The sequence below is a fragment of the Erpetoichthys calabaricus genome, chromosome 13, assembly GCF_900747795.2.
Source record: "Erpetoichthys calabaricus chromosome 13, fErpCal1.3, whole genome shotgun sequence".
Taxonomy (NCBI): domain Eukaryota; kingdom Metazoa; phylum Chordata; class Cladistia; order Polypteriformes; family Polypteridae; genus Erpetoichthys; species Erpetoichthys calabaricus.
The window spans coordinates 26261-42730 of NC_041406.2; the positions used below are offsets into that span (position 1 = coordinate 26261).

General features: G+C 48.5%; 1 protein-coding gene across 14 annotated transcripts in view; it reads right to left on the reverse strand.

The window, feature by feature from the left end:
* Nucleotides 1-7936: 7936 nt before the first annotated feature.
* Nucleotides 7937-16470, reverse strand: part of si:ch211-199g17.2 (uncharacterized) — a 53997-nt gene continuing 45463 nt past the window's right edge. For all 14 annotated transcript variants that reach the window (XM_051935524.1, XM_051935531.1, XM_051935529.1 and 11 more), the window contains 5 exons: nucleotides 11950-12541; nucleotides 10292-10355; nucleotides 8795-8905; nucleotides 8586-8664; nucleotides 7937-8496 (listed from right to left, as the gene is read on the reverse strand). In XM_051935524.1, coding sequence (XP_051791484.1) covers nucleotides 8267-8496; nucleotides 8586-8664; nucleotides 8795-8905; nucleotides 10292-10355; nucleotides 11950-12541 — 1076 coding nt within the window. In that variant the 3' untranslated portion in view covers nucleotides 7937-8266. The remainder of the gene's footprint in view (nucleotides 8497-8585; nucleotides 8665-8794; nucleotides 8906-10291; nucleotides 10356-11949; nucleotides 12542-16470) is intronic.

A 16470-nucleotide genomic window follows, 5' to 3' on the forward strand; every position in this document is an offset into this window, starting at 1 on the left:
AAAGAATTTTCTCCCTGCCAGGTAGGATTCAAACCAATTTAAGACGCTGCCAGAGAGGCCCACCCATTGACTAAGGCGATTCTTAAGAATATTATGATCAATGGTGTCAAATGCAGCACTCAGATCTAAGAGGGTGAGAACAGATAAATGGCCTCTGTCTGCATTTACCCGCAAGTCATTGACTACTTTAACGAGTGCAGTTTCTGTGCTGTGATTTGTTCTAAAACCTGACTGAAACTTCTCAAGAATAGCATGTTTATTGAGGTGCTCATTTAACTGTATAATGACTGCCTTCTCTAGAATTTTACTTAAGAAAGGCAGGTTAGAGATGGGTCTAAAATTTTCAAGAGCAGAGGGATCGAGATTATTTTTCTTAAGTAGGGGTTTAACTACCGCAGTCTTAAGACAGTCTGGGAAGACCCCCGTATCTAATGACGAATTTACTATGTCAAGAACATTATCAATAAGCACGCCCGATACTTCTTTGAAAAAATTTGTTGGTATTGGGTCAAGGGCACAGGTGGAGGGTTTCATTTGAGAAATTATTTTATGTAAATCAGGTAAATCTATCCTAGTGAAAGACTTTAATTTGTTTATTATGGGGTACTGGGGTTTAGGAGGATCCTTAGTGTTGGGGAGATATACTATGTTATTTCTAATATCATTAATTTTTTGATTGAAAAATACAGCGATAGCTTCACAGGTTTTACTGGAAGTACTTAGGAGGCATTCCTTTGAGTTACCTGGGTTTAACAGATGATCAATTGTTGAGAATAAGACTCTGGGATTACTAGCATTGTTATTTATAATCTTAGAGAAATAGCAGCGCCTCTCAAGACGGACTGTGTTATTGTATTCTGTTATTTTAACTTTTAATATTTCATAGTCAATAGTTAGTTTAGTTTTCCTCCATTTACGCTCAGCTCTACGGCATGTTTTCTTTAAATCAGACACTCTTTGGGTCTTCCATGGTATAACAATGCTAGAAGATTTTTTAACTGTCTTTTCAGGTGCAACTAAGTCAACAGCAGCCCTCACTTTAGTATTAAATCTTTCCACCTTACTATTTACATTCTCCTCGCTATTATAGTTGGCACTATAAACGGACTGATTGGTTAGAATGTTTGAAAGTTTTAAAGCTGCTGATGAGTCAAAGAAGCGTTTTTTAACAATATGCTTCTCATGAGTGTTTTCTATCATTATTTCTATATTAAAAAGTAGAAGAAAATGGTCTGATAGACCCGTATCAATGACCTGCTTTACATCCACTTTTAGTCCTTTAGTAATCACTAAGTCTAACGTATGACCTGCTTTATGTGTAGGCTGATTAACGAGCTGTCTCAAATCAAAAGAGTCCAGGAGGTTCATAAATTCTTTTACTTTTTGGTCACATTGATTATCTATATGAAAATTAAAGTCGCCGACTATTAAGAGTGTGTCATAGTTCGTAATTAAGATTGACATCAAGTCAGAGAATTCCTCAAAGAAAGACGCGTTGAATTTTGGAGGTCTATACACGGATAATACTAGAACGTGAGAATCTCCCTGAATAATAATGGCGAGATACTCAAAAGACTTGAATTTACCAAAACTGACATTTTTACATTTTAACCTGCTTGAGTAAATGTTTGCCATACCACCGCCTCTCTTTCCTTGGCGATCAGCACGAGTAAAACTGTAATCCGGAGGCGCAGATTCGATTAAAACAGCTGCGCCATTTGAGCTAAGCCACGTTTCACTTAGTGCAATAAAATCTATTTTTTTTTCACTAATAATGTCGTTGATAAAAAACGTCTTGTTAGTTAAAGCTCTAATATTTAATAGTGCCATATTCAATGTTTCGGAGGAGCAGAGATGAATACTATGTGCGTTATTGATATATGGAACAGGAATTAAGTTATTTTTATTAGCGCCGCTCTGTGTGTATTTTTTGTTTAATCTATGATCTGTTTTTACAGTTTTAATACATTGTTCATCTAAAGTAGTAACTTTAATTAAATTATTGGTGTTTATGCTGCATTGCCTAGATTTTCTATGTGCATTAAGATTGGTTATTACAGTATTTATGTTGTGCACTTTTATGGAAGATTTTATTAAACAATTATCATGACCAAGCACAGGAGTGGCATTTCGGAAGGGGTTAAAAGCAGAGATAGATAGTCAAGATAAACGAATTACCTTAGATATGTTTTCGGAGAGGACCCGGGCGCCGAAGCTGTTCGGATGCAGGCCATCTCTCTTGAAGAAACGCGGTCTTTCCCAAAAGAGGTCCCAGTTGTTGATGAACCCGATGTCTTGATTCTTGCAGAAGCCCTGCAGCCAGTTGTTTAAACCAAGCAGACGACTGTAATACTCGTTTGATCGTCTGACGAGAGGGAGTGGACCCGAGATGAAGATCTTTGCCGATGGGGTCCTCTCCTTTGTGTCTTTAATTAATGCAGTGAAGTCTGCCTTGAGGATCTCCGACTGTCGGTGCCTTATGTCGTTTACGCCAGCATGTATAACAATGGCTCCAACTGCCCTGTTCTTGTAGATCGCCGGCGCACGTCTCATCACATCTCGGACACGAGCACCGGGAAAACAAGAAACAAAAGATTTTCTATTAGGGCAAGTGATATTGAGGTTCCTAACAATAGAATCACCTACCACTATTACATCACTAGGAGCTGAAGGCGAACTGGGGACGCTTAGAGGGTCAAACCGGTTCTGCGTTATGATGCTTGCCTGTGCCGATGGAGGTGTTCTGGCCTTGAACCCCCGCCTGCATAGCTGAAATACACCGAGGTCATCATCGGTGTCGCTCCTACGAGGCGCGGGGGTGAAGGTGACTTGCGCGGCACAACGCGGGGTTGATGTTACGCTGATAACAGATGGCGAGGACGGTTTATCCAACAGCCGAGCCTTCAGATCTCTGAGGTATCTTCGTCTGGACAGAAGTTTCTGAATCTGTTCGAGTGCCTGGAGTTCCTCGACTACAATTGCAACGCGATTCACCTCACTATCGGCCATTGTCCGCTTCTGTTTCTGCTTCCGCTTCGTGCCCTAGGAAGAATGAGAGAGAGATTGGTTAGATAGGTTAGATGGACACATTCTTCAGCATGTGTGTGCCCCCCCCCCCTCCAAATTCTTATTATGACATTTTGAAGGCCACACAGTGGGCCCGGTCACTCTGACCCGCCACTCCTTCAGAAATTCGAGCTGTGCCAAGACCTAATGATTTGTGGCCAGGGCTGGGAGACTGAGACGAAGGGCCTTGTAGAACAGGAAAAATGGGCAACCAGGAGGAGCCACCATTTGTGACAGAAGGGGATATCAATGAATATGGCACTGCCTAGGAAGGCCAGTGGGTGTTGTTTGGTCTTTGTAGACGTCCGGGTGTGGGGTGGCAGACTGCTGTACCTGAATGGCTTTAAGGTGGCTTGGCATCGTGTCATTTACATGGGCCTCAGTTCTCCATTGTTGGAGTGTGAGTACCGCCTGGCTGGAGGGCCCATCTGTGGGGGCTTTGGGGAGAAGGAGTCATTCACTGAACTCAAAGTATTCAGTCAGGCATTCTTGCTCTAGTTAGGTGTGTTGTTTAGCCAGCAGTCCTCTGGACGGCACATGAGGTGCAAGTCAATGAAGCCCATGAGCCACCGAGGACCCAACACCAAGTCAGGCTTCGTGGCATCGGCTGTTGGTTTGACTGTGGGGAACGATTAAAAAAAAAACAACACTTCAAAAGACACCTGAAGAGCCGAGTCATTCAGGAAGCTGGCATTCCACCTGGCACTCCTTGGCACCACTGTGCCAGTCCTGCCTTGCCTTTATGATTCTCATGCGTGTTTCATTTTCTGGTTGGACTGGCCTGGTGCCACTCCAATTAAACATGAACTCGTCAAGCACACGTGTCCTGGTCACACCCGGGCACGGGCCCTGCTCTCAGTTTGGAGGAGCTGAGGTTGGTGGGTGGGTTTGTCTTGAAGTGTTTTTGCTCAAGTCACGTTTGGTGGTCTCCTCTCCGTTTTGAGATTTTTGGAATTGGTAGGCCTTGGGCCTTTCTTGAAGCTTTGGACCTTTTTGTTTTTTTAAGCCCAAGTCACACAAAATGGCAGGTAAAACTAGAAAGTGTCCTGTCACTTCTCTTATGTCACCGTTGGTTGTTTAAACCGAATCGTCAGTGCTGTGAAGGGTGTCACTGATTTTCTGCTTCTTTGCCCCCCACCCCCAAAAAAGCCAATTACGCAACTCGCTTGCTTTTGCACTCGTCTTGGAGGCCAGCAAATGCCTCCATTTTATCCAAAGGCACACGTTGTGCATTAGCCTGTGCCTTTGTCACCACCCTACATGTGACAATTAGGAAAGTTTGGCCTTGCCTTGAGAGATTTTCTCATCTTACCTTTTGAACAAATCAGTTTTGTGGTTTAAAGCTGAGGTCCCCAGCTGACAAGTTCCTGTCATAAGTAGCCACCCATGCCAGGCGCTAGAAGTACTTTGAAGAGATGGGATGGGGTGTGTGTGCTAACCCTACTCTATTCACTAACCCGCCCCGGAACTGGTGCCTGCAGTCACCCTTCACCAGTCCAGCAACGCCCATCGCCTGCTGCTCCCGGACCTCCTGTACTGATGTGCCAGCAATCTGCTCTGTGGCAGTCTGAGAGGCGGCAGCGGGTGAGCGAGGCTGGCATGTGCACTGGCCATGTGTGACGAGTCACTTGTTTGCACAGAAGTCATCATGAATGGACGAAGGCCGGTCCGCGTGCCACACGGTGTCCTGTCTTAAACCACGTGTTCCCCGTCCTGTCTGGATCGAGCCTTCTGCAGGGTCCGTGAATGTTGTGATACAGCGGGGCGTCTTCACTTCACAGGTCTGCAGTGCCAATACGGTTCAAGGCACGTGACTCGGTCATCAAGATTGTGGCGTCCCCTGTGCTTTTAGGAGGATTTCAGACTCTTAATGCAGAATGGAGTCGACAGCCAAGCTACTCGAGTTGCTCTTCTTCAATGTCCCTTAGGTGGCAACAGAGACAATGGGGTGGCACTGTGGAAGATCATTGACAAACCATTTAAAGAGGGCTCTCCAGCTCTCCTTCATGTACCTCTTTAACTTTATGAGAGCTTCAGAATGATGCCCTCTGCTTTTATACCCTGTAAGGTTTAGTGGGCAGTAGGGCCCGCTTGGCCTTTGGGGTCGTGATGTCTCGAGTTTTGTCTAAACATGATGACCTCGAGAGGGACCCTATTCGAGAGGGCTCTTAGCACTCCGGGCTGCAACCAAGATGGAATGGGCCAGGTGGGCAGTATGCCACGCTTCAGGTTGGCTGCTGTCCTCATTAGGTGGTGTGTGTTTTGTCACTCCTGTCACATGTGCCTCACCACGGTGTCTTCACTAACAGACTCTGCCAATGCCTCACATTTGGAGTTTGTGGACGTCCAGCGGGGTCCTGAGCCATCACACATCATTAGTGACCGTTTATCTACCCCTCTGGGCTCATCGGTCACCTGACTCACATTAAACCAGCTGAACTTACCACGTGGTCTTATTGGTCAGTGGAGACCCTGAGCAAAAGTCAATGTAAAAGATGACACATGGCTGTAGGGTCCCAGTGTGTCCCACCTACTGTGACAATGCCACCGTCTACTTAACACTGAGGCCCACAAGACACTGCTGGACGAACACCTTCTTGAAACACTGGTGGTAGGCACTGGAGATGGGTAGGCTGCTCGGTGTGGCACACAGCCTCAGGCAGAACAGGTGGGCATGCATGGCATGAAGGTGTCCCCCTGCCCAGCTACTATTGTGATGTGGAGAATAATCGATTTATAAAATGTGAGCTCAGAGGGGCGAGGCGGTGACCACCCACCTTAATGAATGGCGTTACTTGTGGCTGTTACTGGTGGAATTTTTGGACCCTTTCTGTATGTGAAGTTTGCCTTCACGCCTCTTCAAGGATGGCATTGGGATTCCGTTAACACCAATGGTGGTCTTTTTTTGGATAATTTCTAAAAGGCGGCGGTCATGTCGTTTACGGTGGCTGTGCCCGTCTTATTTAAGATGGTAGCCCACACCTTCTGGCCACCGTGTTTTGATCCACTGTACTCTTCAGCTCCTTCATTCACAGCAGCGGACACTCAAAGGCACGTTGAGGAGGTTTTGGTGACAATGACAGCTCCTTAGGTCCCCTCGGCCTCCAGCAATGCCGTCCATTCTGAACTTCTGCTGGCCTCTCAGATGATTCTCAACAATTTAGAAACCTGACGTTGTCATTTTCAGTGCAGATGAGTTAACAATGTGACATGCACTGGTCACACCTCAGGATACTCACTTTGCTCATGTGACAAGTAGAGCTGTTTTGTCACCTGTGGTATCCCAATGGCACCCTCGGAATTTCAATTCAGTTCTCGCTCATATAGCGCCCATCACTGCCTGTTCTTATTGAGCACCCTACGCTGAGGTGACCACTTGGTCTGTCATGAAGGACCTTCCCGCTGTCCCCCCGTCACTAACACAGTCTCCATTTTATACCAGTCAGTCAAATGAAGCCCGAGATGGCATGGTGGCTCAGTGGTTAGCCATCACAACTTCCCAGCCCAGTCTGAATGGTCTCCTTGTGTCCCAAACGTGCAAGTTAAGGAGTTTGGCGACGTTGGAAAAGACGGATGTGAAAGACGCTGCACACCTGACTGAGACGTAGGAGGGGCAATTATTCCAAGACAGCACCAGGTGGGAATCATGGAATACAACAGACAGACATTGGGGGGGGGGGGGGGGGGGCTCAGCAAATCAGAGACGCCAATAATACACGACAGACTGCTAGGAAAGGCACTATATACCAGATGGAGGGTAATATGAGTCCTGGCACATGCCTGGCATACTACACAGGAAGGCGCTATATAATTCAGAGACGGTGACGAGGAGAAGTGCCTAATACGATGAAGGGCATCAGTCTGCTGACTTTGAGCTCATCAAGACCACCCTTAGAAACTTGTGAAGGGGATTTGGAATGAGTGACCAAGTGGTGGGGTGGACAGGAGGACTTCAGGGACCTTCACAACTCGACTTGGTGTCACTTTGGTAGGCCCGTCCTCATCCCAATGTTCTACTGACTTGGACCACAAGGCCAACATACGTACCACTGGCAGTGCCAGGTGCCTGACAGCTCGACATGCCCCTGCTGTGTGTCGTGTGACATATCATCATGAATGTCTTATTAAATTGTCACCTCACGTGTCGTGTACTCAATGGACTTGAAACGAAATGCTTGCCTTGCAAAGCCACAGCCGCCAGAGACGCTGCCATCTTTAATCGCCACCCTCGCTCTCAGATATTCAAACAAGATGGCAGCCAGTGGTGGGTATGGAGTGAAGCACAAAGCAGAACTGGGGGAGCAGTTCAGATCAGGTTGCTGGGGGGACTCAAAGGACCGAAGCTCCAAATCTTGTGGCATCACTCGAGTGCCCATTTAAAGTGGCACGTCTGGGTTTCTGAAGCAGACCACAAACCTTCCAGCTTCTCTGCCCTGGAGCCCCTGTTGTTCCCAAGGTATGTGACACAATTGTTCTGCTCTGTCACCCTGCTGGTGGCTCATGTCCCAGACTCCCCCTGCCTCAAACTCTTCTACAAGGAGGCCCCCCACGCCACACCATGAAGCCCTCACGTTTTGGGACATAAAGTGACCGATGCCAGTGGAGATGTCAACATGGTGGTCATCTAGCGTGGCGAAGTGGCCTGTGCTCCTTCAACAGCAAATTAAATGGCACGGCAGGAGCTCCTGGGCTCTCACTCGGGGCACTGGTGCCAATGGATGTCCACCCTCTTGGGTACGCTTTCTGAAGAGCAGGCCCTCTAGCTTGAACCCAAAAACCCTTTAAATGACGACCCTCAGCAGGTCACTTTCAACCCATCAATGAATGTAAGAAACGAGAAATGAGGAAGATTCTAGAAAACCAAAACAAATACGTAAGCAGGGCTTTTAAGACACTTAAAAAAAAATCATCAAGCAAAAATTACAGAGCAGTCAAAAAGCTTCTGCAACACAACCCCGAGAGTCGAGGACCCCTGGAGACCACAGTGGACGTCCTGTGCAGGTGGCTCATGAAGACCCTAACAGGTACAAACGAACAACATTTCAGAAATGTCAGCCGCCGCAAAAGCGCCCAGCGGAAGGGTAAAGAAATGGCACGCAATCGGCCAAGGCGTCCCCCCGGCCCCCTGCAATTCTCTTCACCGCCGCTCCGCCAGGCTCTGCTTACTGCAAGTTCGGCTACGAGGCCTGAAAATGGCGGCTCAGTTAAAGCCGCGTGCCCAGCACTGCGTCCCCGAGAGGATTCTGAATGGTGGGCGAGATTCACGCTGTGCTGAGAGCGGCAATGACGTGGCATTCCTTTGTTCGGACAACAGGCTGTTCACGGCGTATTCGACTTCTGCCCCGCCGCCTCCGTTACGAGACAAGGCGAGAAGGCAGGCTGAACTGTCCACACAAGGCCGAGATGGAGGGGTCATCTGCTCCGCGGCCCCTGCAAAACATGGAGAGAAACGATGAGCGCCGAGGCTGCAGACCCCCAAGAGCGGCGAGTGAAGGCAGCAGACGGCCTTCTTTATTTACCGGAGTCCCGATGGTCCGAGTCCAGCCTGATCCGCACATAGCCACTGGGAGGAGGGAGCGCTCGGCTGTGCTCTTCTTCCTGTGAAAGACGACATCTCCTTTAACATAAACCTCAAAGACGACGACGCGGCGGGTCACATCGCGTTATCATCTTTGAAGGAAGAGCAAACTAAATGAAAAACGAAAAGACGTCAAAGAGCAGAGCAGACCTTGGACAGCAGGATCTTTGCGTTCTTCAAGTTCTTCTTGTATTCCAGCAGCGTTCTGGACAGCTGCTCAACCGTCACTTTCATATGGGGCGTCCTGCACTCGGCCTCGGCCTAAAATGAAAGAGTGTGAACATCAGGAGGGATGGCATGAAGAAGCCCTAAGTGTTATGGCGCCCTGCTCTCCTGACAGTTGGCTAAACAAAGACACAGATGACATTTCTAGAGTTTATAAAAACAGCAGCTCCATCACTGGCACCACCACATTCATTCTCACCACACGCTGGTGACCAGCCAGATGGACGACAGGAAGTCCGAGAAGGTGAAAGACGGAGAATGCAAGGGCTGTGAGGCAGCAAACTGCGACGTGCAGACATCAGGGGACGTCAGAGTGCCACTCGCCTGTACCCCCAGTCAATGACAGACCTCATCATGCGCCTCCACTCGTGTGACTCAAACGCGTGTCACAGTGTCATAAGTGAGGGAGTACAGGCCTCTTGTCACAAACAACATCGAAAGCGAGTCTTGTGGGCTCTGCGTCTCGGTCGAAGAGGATGGCTGACAAAAGGGATTTAAACTCGACTAAGGATATGGGAGGTGGCCGGGACAAGAACCCTGGTATGGCCTGTGGGAAAGGGGACCACCGTGTGTAGCTACTTGTACCCTGAACAACATCTCACATTGGCGTCACACCACCGGCTGGCTGCCATTTTCAGCTGATAAACTCTTTGGAGAAACTGCCACAGAGGGGCTACAGGCCTGAGGCTACAGGGGGTACCAGAGGTCTTCAGGTCACAGTCCTGGAGTGATCTGAAGGGGATGGTGGAAAAGAAGGCCAGGAGCCAAGACGGTGCAGCCTATTAACACCCTTAGCTCGACAATCTGAAAACGACGCTTCGCCGATTGTCACTCGCGTTCTTCCAGTCGTGTATTTGTCACCGCATACAACTCCCTGAACCTGCCAGACTCTGACGTACCTCCCCCGATAAACTGATGCCCCTCTGGTTCAAACTCACTATCATGAACAGGCGCCATCTGCTCAATAAAACCCACAAAGCTGTTTGTCTCCGTCCTACACTTACATCTGAGCCAAAAATTAAACTTGTGCCTCACTTCGAGATTTTCGAGGGTTCTTGTGATCCTAAACCATCCCATGAGATTAGAAACACAAACCACGTGAGGTCTGCAGAAGTTACCCCCAAGTGGCACCCTTAGCCTGACGTTCATGTAGTCAAGTGTTGGCACACTCTGTGCCAAGCTACTCACAATGTACCCTGGAACAGTTAATACTTAGCCCAAACACGAAGCATCCTGAACAAAAGAGAAGACAAATGGAGTCAGGCCAGCACTGATGTCAATGTCAGAATCAAGCCACTTGAAGCTCGCATGTAAATTGAAATGAACGCGTGGACTACAGATGAGCCGCCTTGCCAATATTGAAACTGCAAGGATGGCACACCAGTGTAAATCTTTGAAACGCAGAGGATGGACATACTGTACCTTCACGTGAGCCTCATTGTCCAAGGTGGGAACTTTCCAAGGTGAGCCTTCACAATCTCCGTCACTGAGAAGGACAGAAGACACAAAGTTAATTTTGATTTCTCTTTTAAGCAAAGCCCTGCTATCCATCTGTGGAAGGAGGATGAAGAAGCTAAGAACGCGACTGGCACAGGGTGACATACTGGAATTCTAAAGCACTTTGAGCTACGCTCAGGTATGAAAATAAGCCACAGAAATCAAAGATGTTCTTGCGCAGTGTGGCAGACATGAGGCCTACAAGGCACCATGTGTCTGACTGCTGCCCAGATCTTTGTATGGGGGTCTACAACCTCCGAGACCACACATGACATGGGTCTTAAAGGACAGCATTCACAGCCTGGCACTTACCTTAAAGAACGAGGAGCAGCTTCAGCCCCTCATTCACATCCCGACCTGTGTGTGTCGTGATGGCGTTTATTTTGCTCCGTTCCCTTTGGCTCGAGTAGAACATTTTTCTTTTCTGTAATGTTTTAGAGGGTTCTGAATCCTAATTCTGCATTAAGGTATTATTCAGACATCTCTTAATATTTTAGATCTTGGACTCTGAAGGGTAAACTCAAAGAACGCTCCAAAAAGTGATTCTCCTGATCGCCACTCCTCAGAACACAGAAACTAAGATGAAGGCAGTTACTCTGTCAGGCCCACGAAGGGCAGCAGGTGGCACAGCCCGAGTACCGCAGGGGGTTGTGTTTCTTAACCTCATAAAGGGGCACAAATGACTGCCTGTGCTCGCTGGGCGTAGACGAGGATGGAGAGTGCAGGGGAAAGATGACAGGAAGAGAAGAAACGGCAGACAACACTTGGGAGGAGAAAGAATGGAAGATGAGAGAGGACAGGATTAGGGTCTGCTGTGGGGCCGTTCAGGAGGCAGCAAGTGGCCATCTGCTTGGCCTACAGGTGAGGAGTGAGCGCCAAGTCTCAATTTGTATTTAGCCTTACACATCTGCCATGTCTGCTCCCACGTCTCACCCACTCTCTGAGCAATCGGCCGTTTCACAGATTTATTTTACATTTGAGAGACTCGCGGCTCGTATTCCGTTGTCAGTGTAAGACCTCTGATGTTTGGGGCTTTGTACAATTTCACGAGTGGCTCTCTTTCTTTGTACGAATTTGACAAACGGGAGGAGAACTCTCAGTCCCGCTGTCACACGTTTGATTCGTTGAGCTGCCCCCCCCCCCCACCGTAGCTCATCCTGATTGTTCTTCAAGGTTCTCAAGGTCTCTGCTTCGACCCCAAGTCTCCGACAGTGAAGTGGTCAGGATATCTGCATTCTTGTCTTAGCAGCATTCACACTTGAGCTCCTCTTGGCACATCTTTCATCTTCTAGGAAGACAATTCTGGACACGCATATCAAAGACGTGGCCTGCCGTGTGGCGTCGTCTTAAACCTCATTTGAAAAGGCCAAACACAGGGACAGGTAACACGACTGAGAGAGAGGAGCCTAAATGAACTTCAAGGGGGTGCCTCAATAAAATGGAAGCTAGTTCATTCTTTTAAGATGCAAGATTCACATTACGCCAGGTCAGAAAAGCAACGCTGGGGGGTCTAATGGACAGCTCTGCCCCGTCACTGCTTCTATAGACACGCATTCATTTTACAGCACGGACGGTGAGCTTACCTTCTTATGGCTGCTTTTCTCTTTAAGTTACTAAAGCTGCTGCTCTCTTCTCTTGACCAGTTTCCAAACTCTACGTATCTCAGGTTGTCGTCAACATTTTCTCCATTAGGAATAGTGACACAGAGTCTTACTTGAGCATTCCTTCTGACACGCTCACTTTCTGGGCTCTCTAACATATACTGGTCACCTTGAATTGGGGCAGGAAAAGCACTGCTGGACCCCTCACGAGCAAACGGCCCATCATCAAAACCTGGAGAAGATGCAAGGAAAGACGCGGCAGGATAGGCCAGAACTCGAGCAGCCCCAGAAGTCCCTCCAGGATGTGTTGCACAAGGAAAAGATGTTTGGAACAACCGCTCGTCATCACAATGAGCTTCTTGCACGTAGCCATTATACTGCGCATTGGCAGCCGCAGCAGAGAAGTCATTCACAGAAAACACGTCAGGATACCGTAAAGGAGTTGCAGTCAAAGACACAGGCAGCAGAGACGAGTGGAGCCCTTCAGCAGCTCTGCTTTCTGTAATGAGCCATCTCTTGTTCTTTTTTTCGGGTAAACTTCTGGTGTGAATAACTGGAATCTTTGAATATCCTGCTGCAAAACACAAGAACGTATGAAAAGTGTGACTTTAGGGGGTCACTCAACAAAACTCAGCTCATCAATTCCATGCCTCATGAATTAAAAACCTGCAAGTCCATAAAGAGCCACTGCACTAAAGATTCTGTGTGGGTAGAGATTCCACCATTAGTGCCGAATTTACCCATAATCATTAGGAACACCCAGGTTCTAGTGGCAGAACTACATTTAAAGTCTTCTGAGGTCCTCTCTTCAGAATTTCTAACAGGTCAGGTTGGGGAGCCTGCACTGGTCAGCACGCTGTCGCACCCACCACATGACGAATTAGCTTGGGATCCCAGTTGGCAACCCCCCAGGGAGACACACGGTGCAGTCCCACCCTCCGGAAATGACCATCTATTTTGGCCTGGTCCAGCCACTCAGGTCCCCAACAAAGAGGGTCTTGTGAGCCGGATCACCCTCTGAGAATCATGCCACATGGCCATAGTGCCATAACTGACGCCCCCTCACAATGCAGGTCATGTGCCTCATTCGGGACTCCGTGAGCAACACAAAGTCAAACCAGCGGTGCCCAAGGATTCTCCGAAGAGACACACATGAAGAAGTCCAGTCTTCATCTCAGGTCACTGGATAGCGTCCATGTCTCACAACCATATAGGGAGCAGCAGGACTCTAAAGACTTGGACCTTCATCCTTTTGCATAGATATCGGGAGCGCCACACACCCCTTTGCAGCGACCTCATGACCCACCATGTTCTCCCAATCTGTCTACTGACTTCATAGGAAGAGTCACATGAATGTCACCGCTCGATGAGGTCGACACTCTCTCTGCAGACAGACACACTCCTAATGGCTGTGCCCAAAAAGTCATTAAAGACCTGGATCTTTGTTTTTATCAGGACACTCACAGGCGCAGACACTCAGACCCCTCACTCAGTCTCTCACGCTCCCTGATCAGAGCCTCCACTGAAGATCACAGCATCGTCAGCAAAGTCAAGATCCGTAAATCTGTCTTCACCAACAGATGCCCCAGAGCCGCTGGACCTCACACCCCTGCCCAACACCCAGTCCATACAAGCATTGAACAGAGTAGGAGCAGAACACACTGCTGACGGACCCCAGAATCAACTGGGAAAAACACAGAGGGTCTGCCTCCACTCTGCACAGCACTCACAGTCCCAGTAAACAGGGCGGCCATGATATCCAGCGACCTCGAGGGGATCCCGTGAAGTCTCAGGATGTCCCACAGTGCAGCTCGATCAACTGAGTCCAATGCTTTACGAAAATCGACAAAAGCTGCAAATAAACTCTGTTGATATTCATGTTTGTGCTCCTTTGAGAACCCTCAGTGCCAGGATGCGGTCGATGGTAGACTCTTTAGGCATAAAGCCAGAATGTTCCGGTCGCTGGTAGGTGAGCAAGTGATCACGGATCCTAATGATGACTTTACCCGGCACAGATAGCCATGTTATCCCCCAGTAGCTGCTTCAGTCCTTTCCAGATAGGGAGGACAAGTCCCGTTTTTCAGTTAGTTGGAATGATGCCAGTCTCCCAAATGGAAGCAAAGATTGCTTGCAATGCCAGGAGGACAGCTTTACCACCAGCCTGGAGAAGTTCTCAACGGATACCACATACCCCTTCAGCTTTCACTATCTCAACTGGTGCCCCACCTGTGCCATCTCAGTGATACGTGGGGGTTCACACTAATTGGAGGATCAGCCTCAAGAACTGCAGACCAGAGATATCCAGTGCCTTCACCGGAGGGTCAGCTTTAAACAACTGCTCAAAGTAACCAACCAGCAGGTCACAACTGCAGTGCCATCCTTAAGGACCCTTCCATCAGCCACCCTGACAGAGACTCTCTGAGAAGCAGAACAGGATGTGCGTAATACTTCCATTCCTCTGTAAGCAGGACGTGCGTCACCTGCTCGAAGATTCCTCTATCAAACGCCTCCTTATCTGCCCTCCAAGATCTCGCAACCTCCTCGCTCATTTTCCAGTACAGACTGGAGTTTCCATCAAGCTGTGAAGTACGGCTCCTCTCAATAATATCCAGGGTACCCTGTGAGATGAAACACTAATAAAACCCGTCAGGAACCTTCAGGGTCTTATCACTTAGGGTCTCCCACATCACATTAGGATCGGCAGTCACACCCAAGTCTGCAAGTTCCTCACACAAACTGCGTGCAAACTTGTCAGAAACAGCCTGGTCTTGGAGTCTGGTCAGTCCTGCCTCATTCTCCTAGGAGCTGGTAGCCTGCTGGACCTCAGCTGGATCTTCAAAGTAGCAACAAGTAGTCTGTGGTCAAAATTCACAAACTGGGCACTTCTGTGGACCCTGCAGTTTTGTAAGAGTCTCCAGCGTCTCACCACAAGGATGCGATCAATCTCCTTCACCACACCACCAGTATTGCAGTACTAAGGCCAACAATGTGGCTCAGGGCGCTGGAACCAGGATCCAGCGATCCACTTTCACAACCAGACCCATGGTGACCGACACAATCGTCATAGACAGCCCAGCACTGAAGTCACTCATGACCAGAGGAGGGGCCACATGGGCACCCATCAACCACCCAGTGAAGATGCAAATAAAATGTCTCCCTCACTGAAACATCACTCACTACAATCAGAGCACACAATGAGACAACAGACAAGGCACCCAGGGACTGCCGTAATCCGAGTCTCATAATACGCTCGTTGAAAGGCGTGACATTGGACACCACTGGAAGGAGCCAATCCGCCACAGCACCAGCTACTGCCAGAGCAAGACAGCCATCAGAGCGACCAGAGTGCCGCCACTGAAATGCGGAGTTTACAAAGCTCCTTCAACAGCCGAGGAAGATGGTCGTCATACCGGAGACACAAGACGTTCCACGGGCCTACTTGGATGGGCCAGCTCAATTAGGACCCAAGTGCTGCCAAGCAGCAGGCAATGTCTCAGCACCTCACCAGTCCTGAACCCCAACAGGCCTGACCCCACTGGCTCTCTGGAGATTCTGACTCTTCCATCCCCTTCAAACTGCGAGCATAGAGCAGTCCTGTCTGCCAAAAGACAGGTGACATTGTCTAACAGGGGACATCTTAATATCCAAAATTTAAACCCATCAATCTCTCCACGCCATTTCCACCTTTTCTATGCTAGAATCTGTCTGGTGACATCTCCAAGGAGCTTACTTAATGGTGCCACGTCCACAGTGTAAAAAAGACCAAAACTACTCCAGCTCTGGCCTCACTAGTGCGTGACATGGTGTGGAGTGAAGCTGAAGGGACTTCTAACAGATGTCCTCGAAGCAAATGTAGAAGCAATCCTGACCCCAGGATATGATTGACAGAGGTGTCTCCAGCAGAGGCTAAATAACCGATAAGAAGAACAGAAAAAGGAGAGGTTAGGATCAGTGGCAGTCACAAGAAGACATTACAAACGCACAGCCATTCAGCTGCTCGCTCTTCAGGCCCATCTCGTGTGACACTTCGAGTCATGGAGTTGTTGCAAAACAGGAGGGGAGAGCAGTTTTAAATGGGACGGGTGCTGCTCAGATTCATGAGTGTAGGTGTGCATGTCAAAGCAAGACAAATGGACGCTGAGTGAGCAGTGAGAGGGTTAGGGCTAACTAATTAAGTACGCACGTGCAGTGAGCAGCTCCTGGTGGCCATTAGCGCAGCACCTACGCTAATTGTGTAAAGTGTCTGAGGACCCAGTGATCGCTTAGCAGGTAACGACTGAGCTGGCACAGAGATTCCTGTGGGTACCAACAGAGATGTCGAGGATGGAGCTTTAGTTGTCTCCTCATTGGCATCAGTCCATCCGGCTACAACCTACTAGATGTCCCAACAGGAGCTGGCAGCACCCATTACACATCTCGTACATGAATGAAACCAGTTTATTAGCTATACCTGCTCAGACATTACATTTATGTAACATATTTCAGGAGTCTTTGAAAATGATA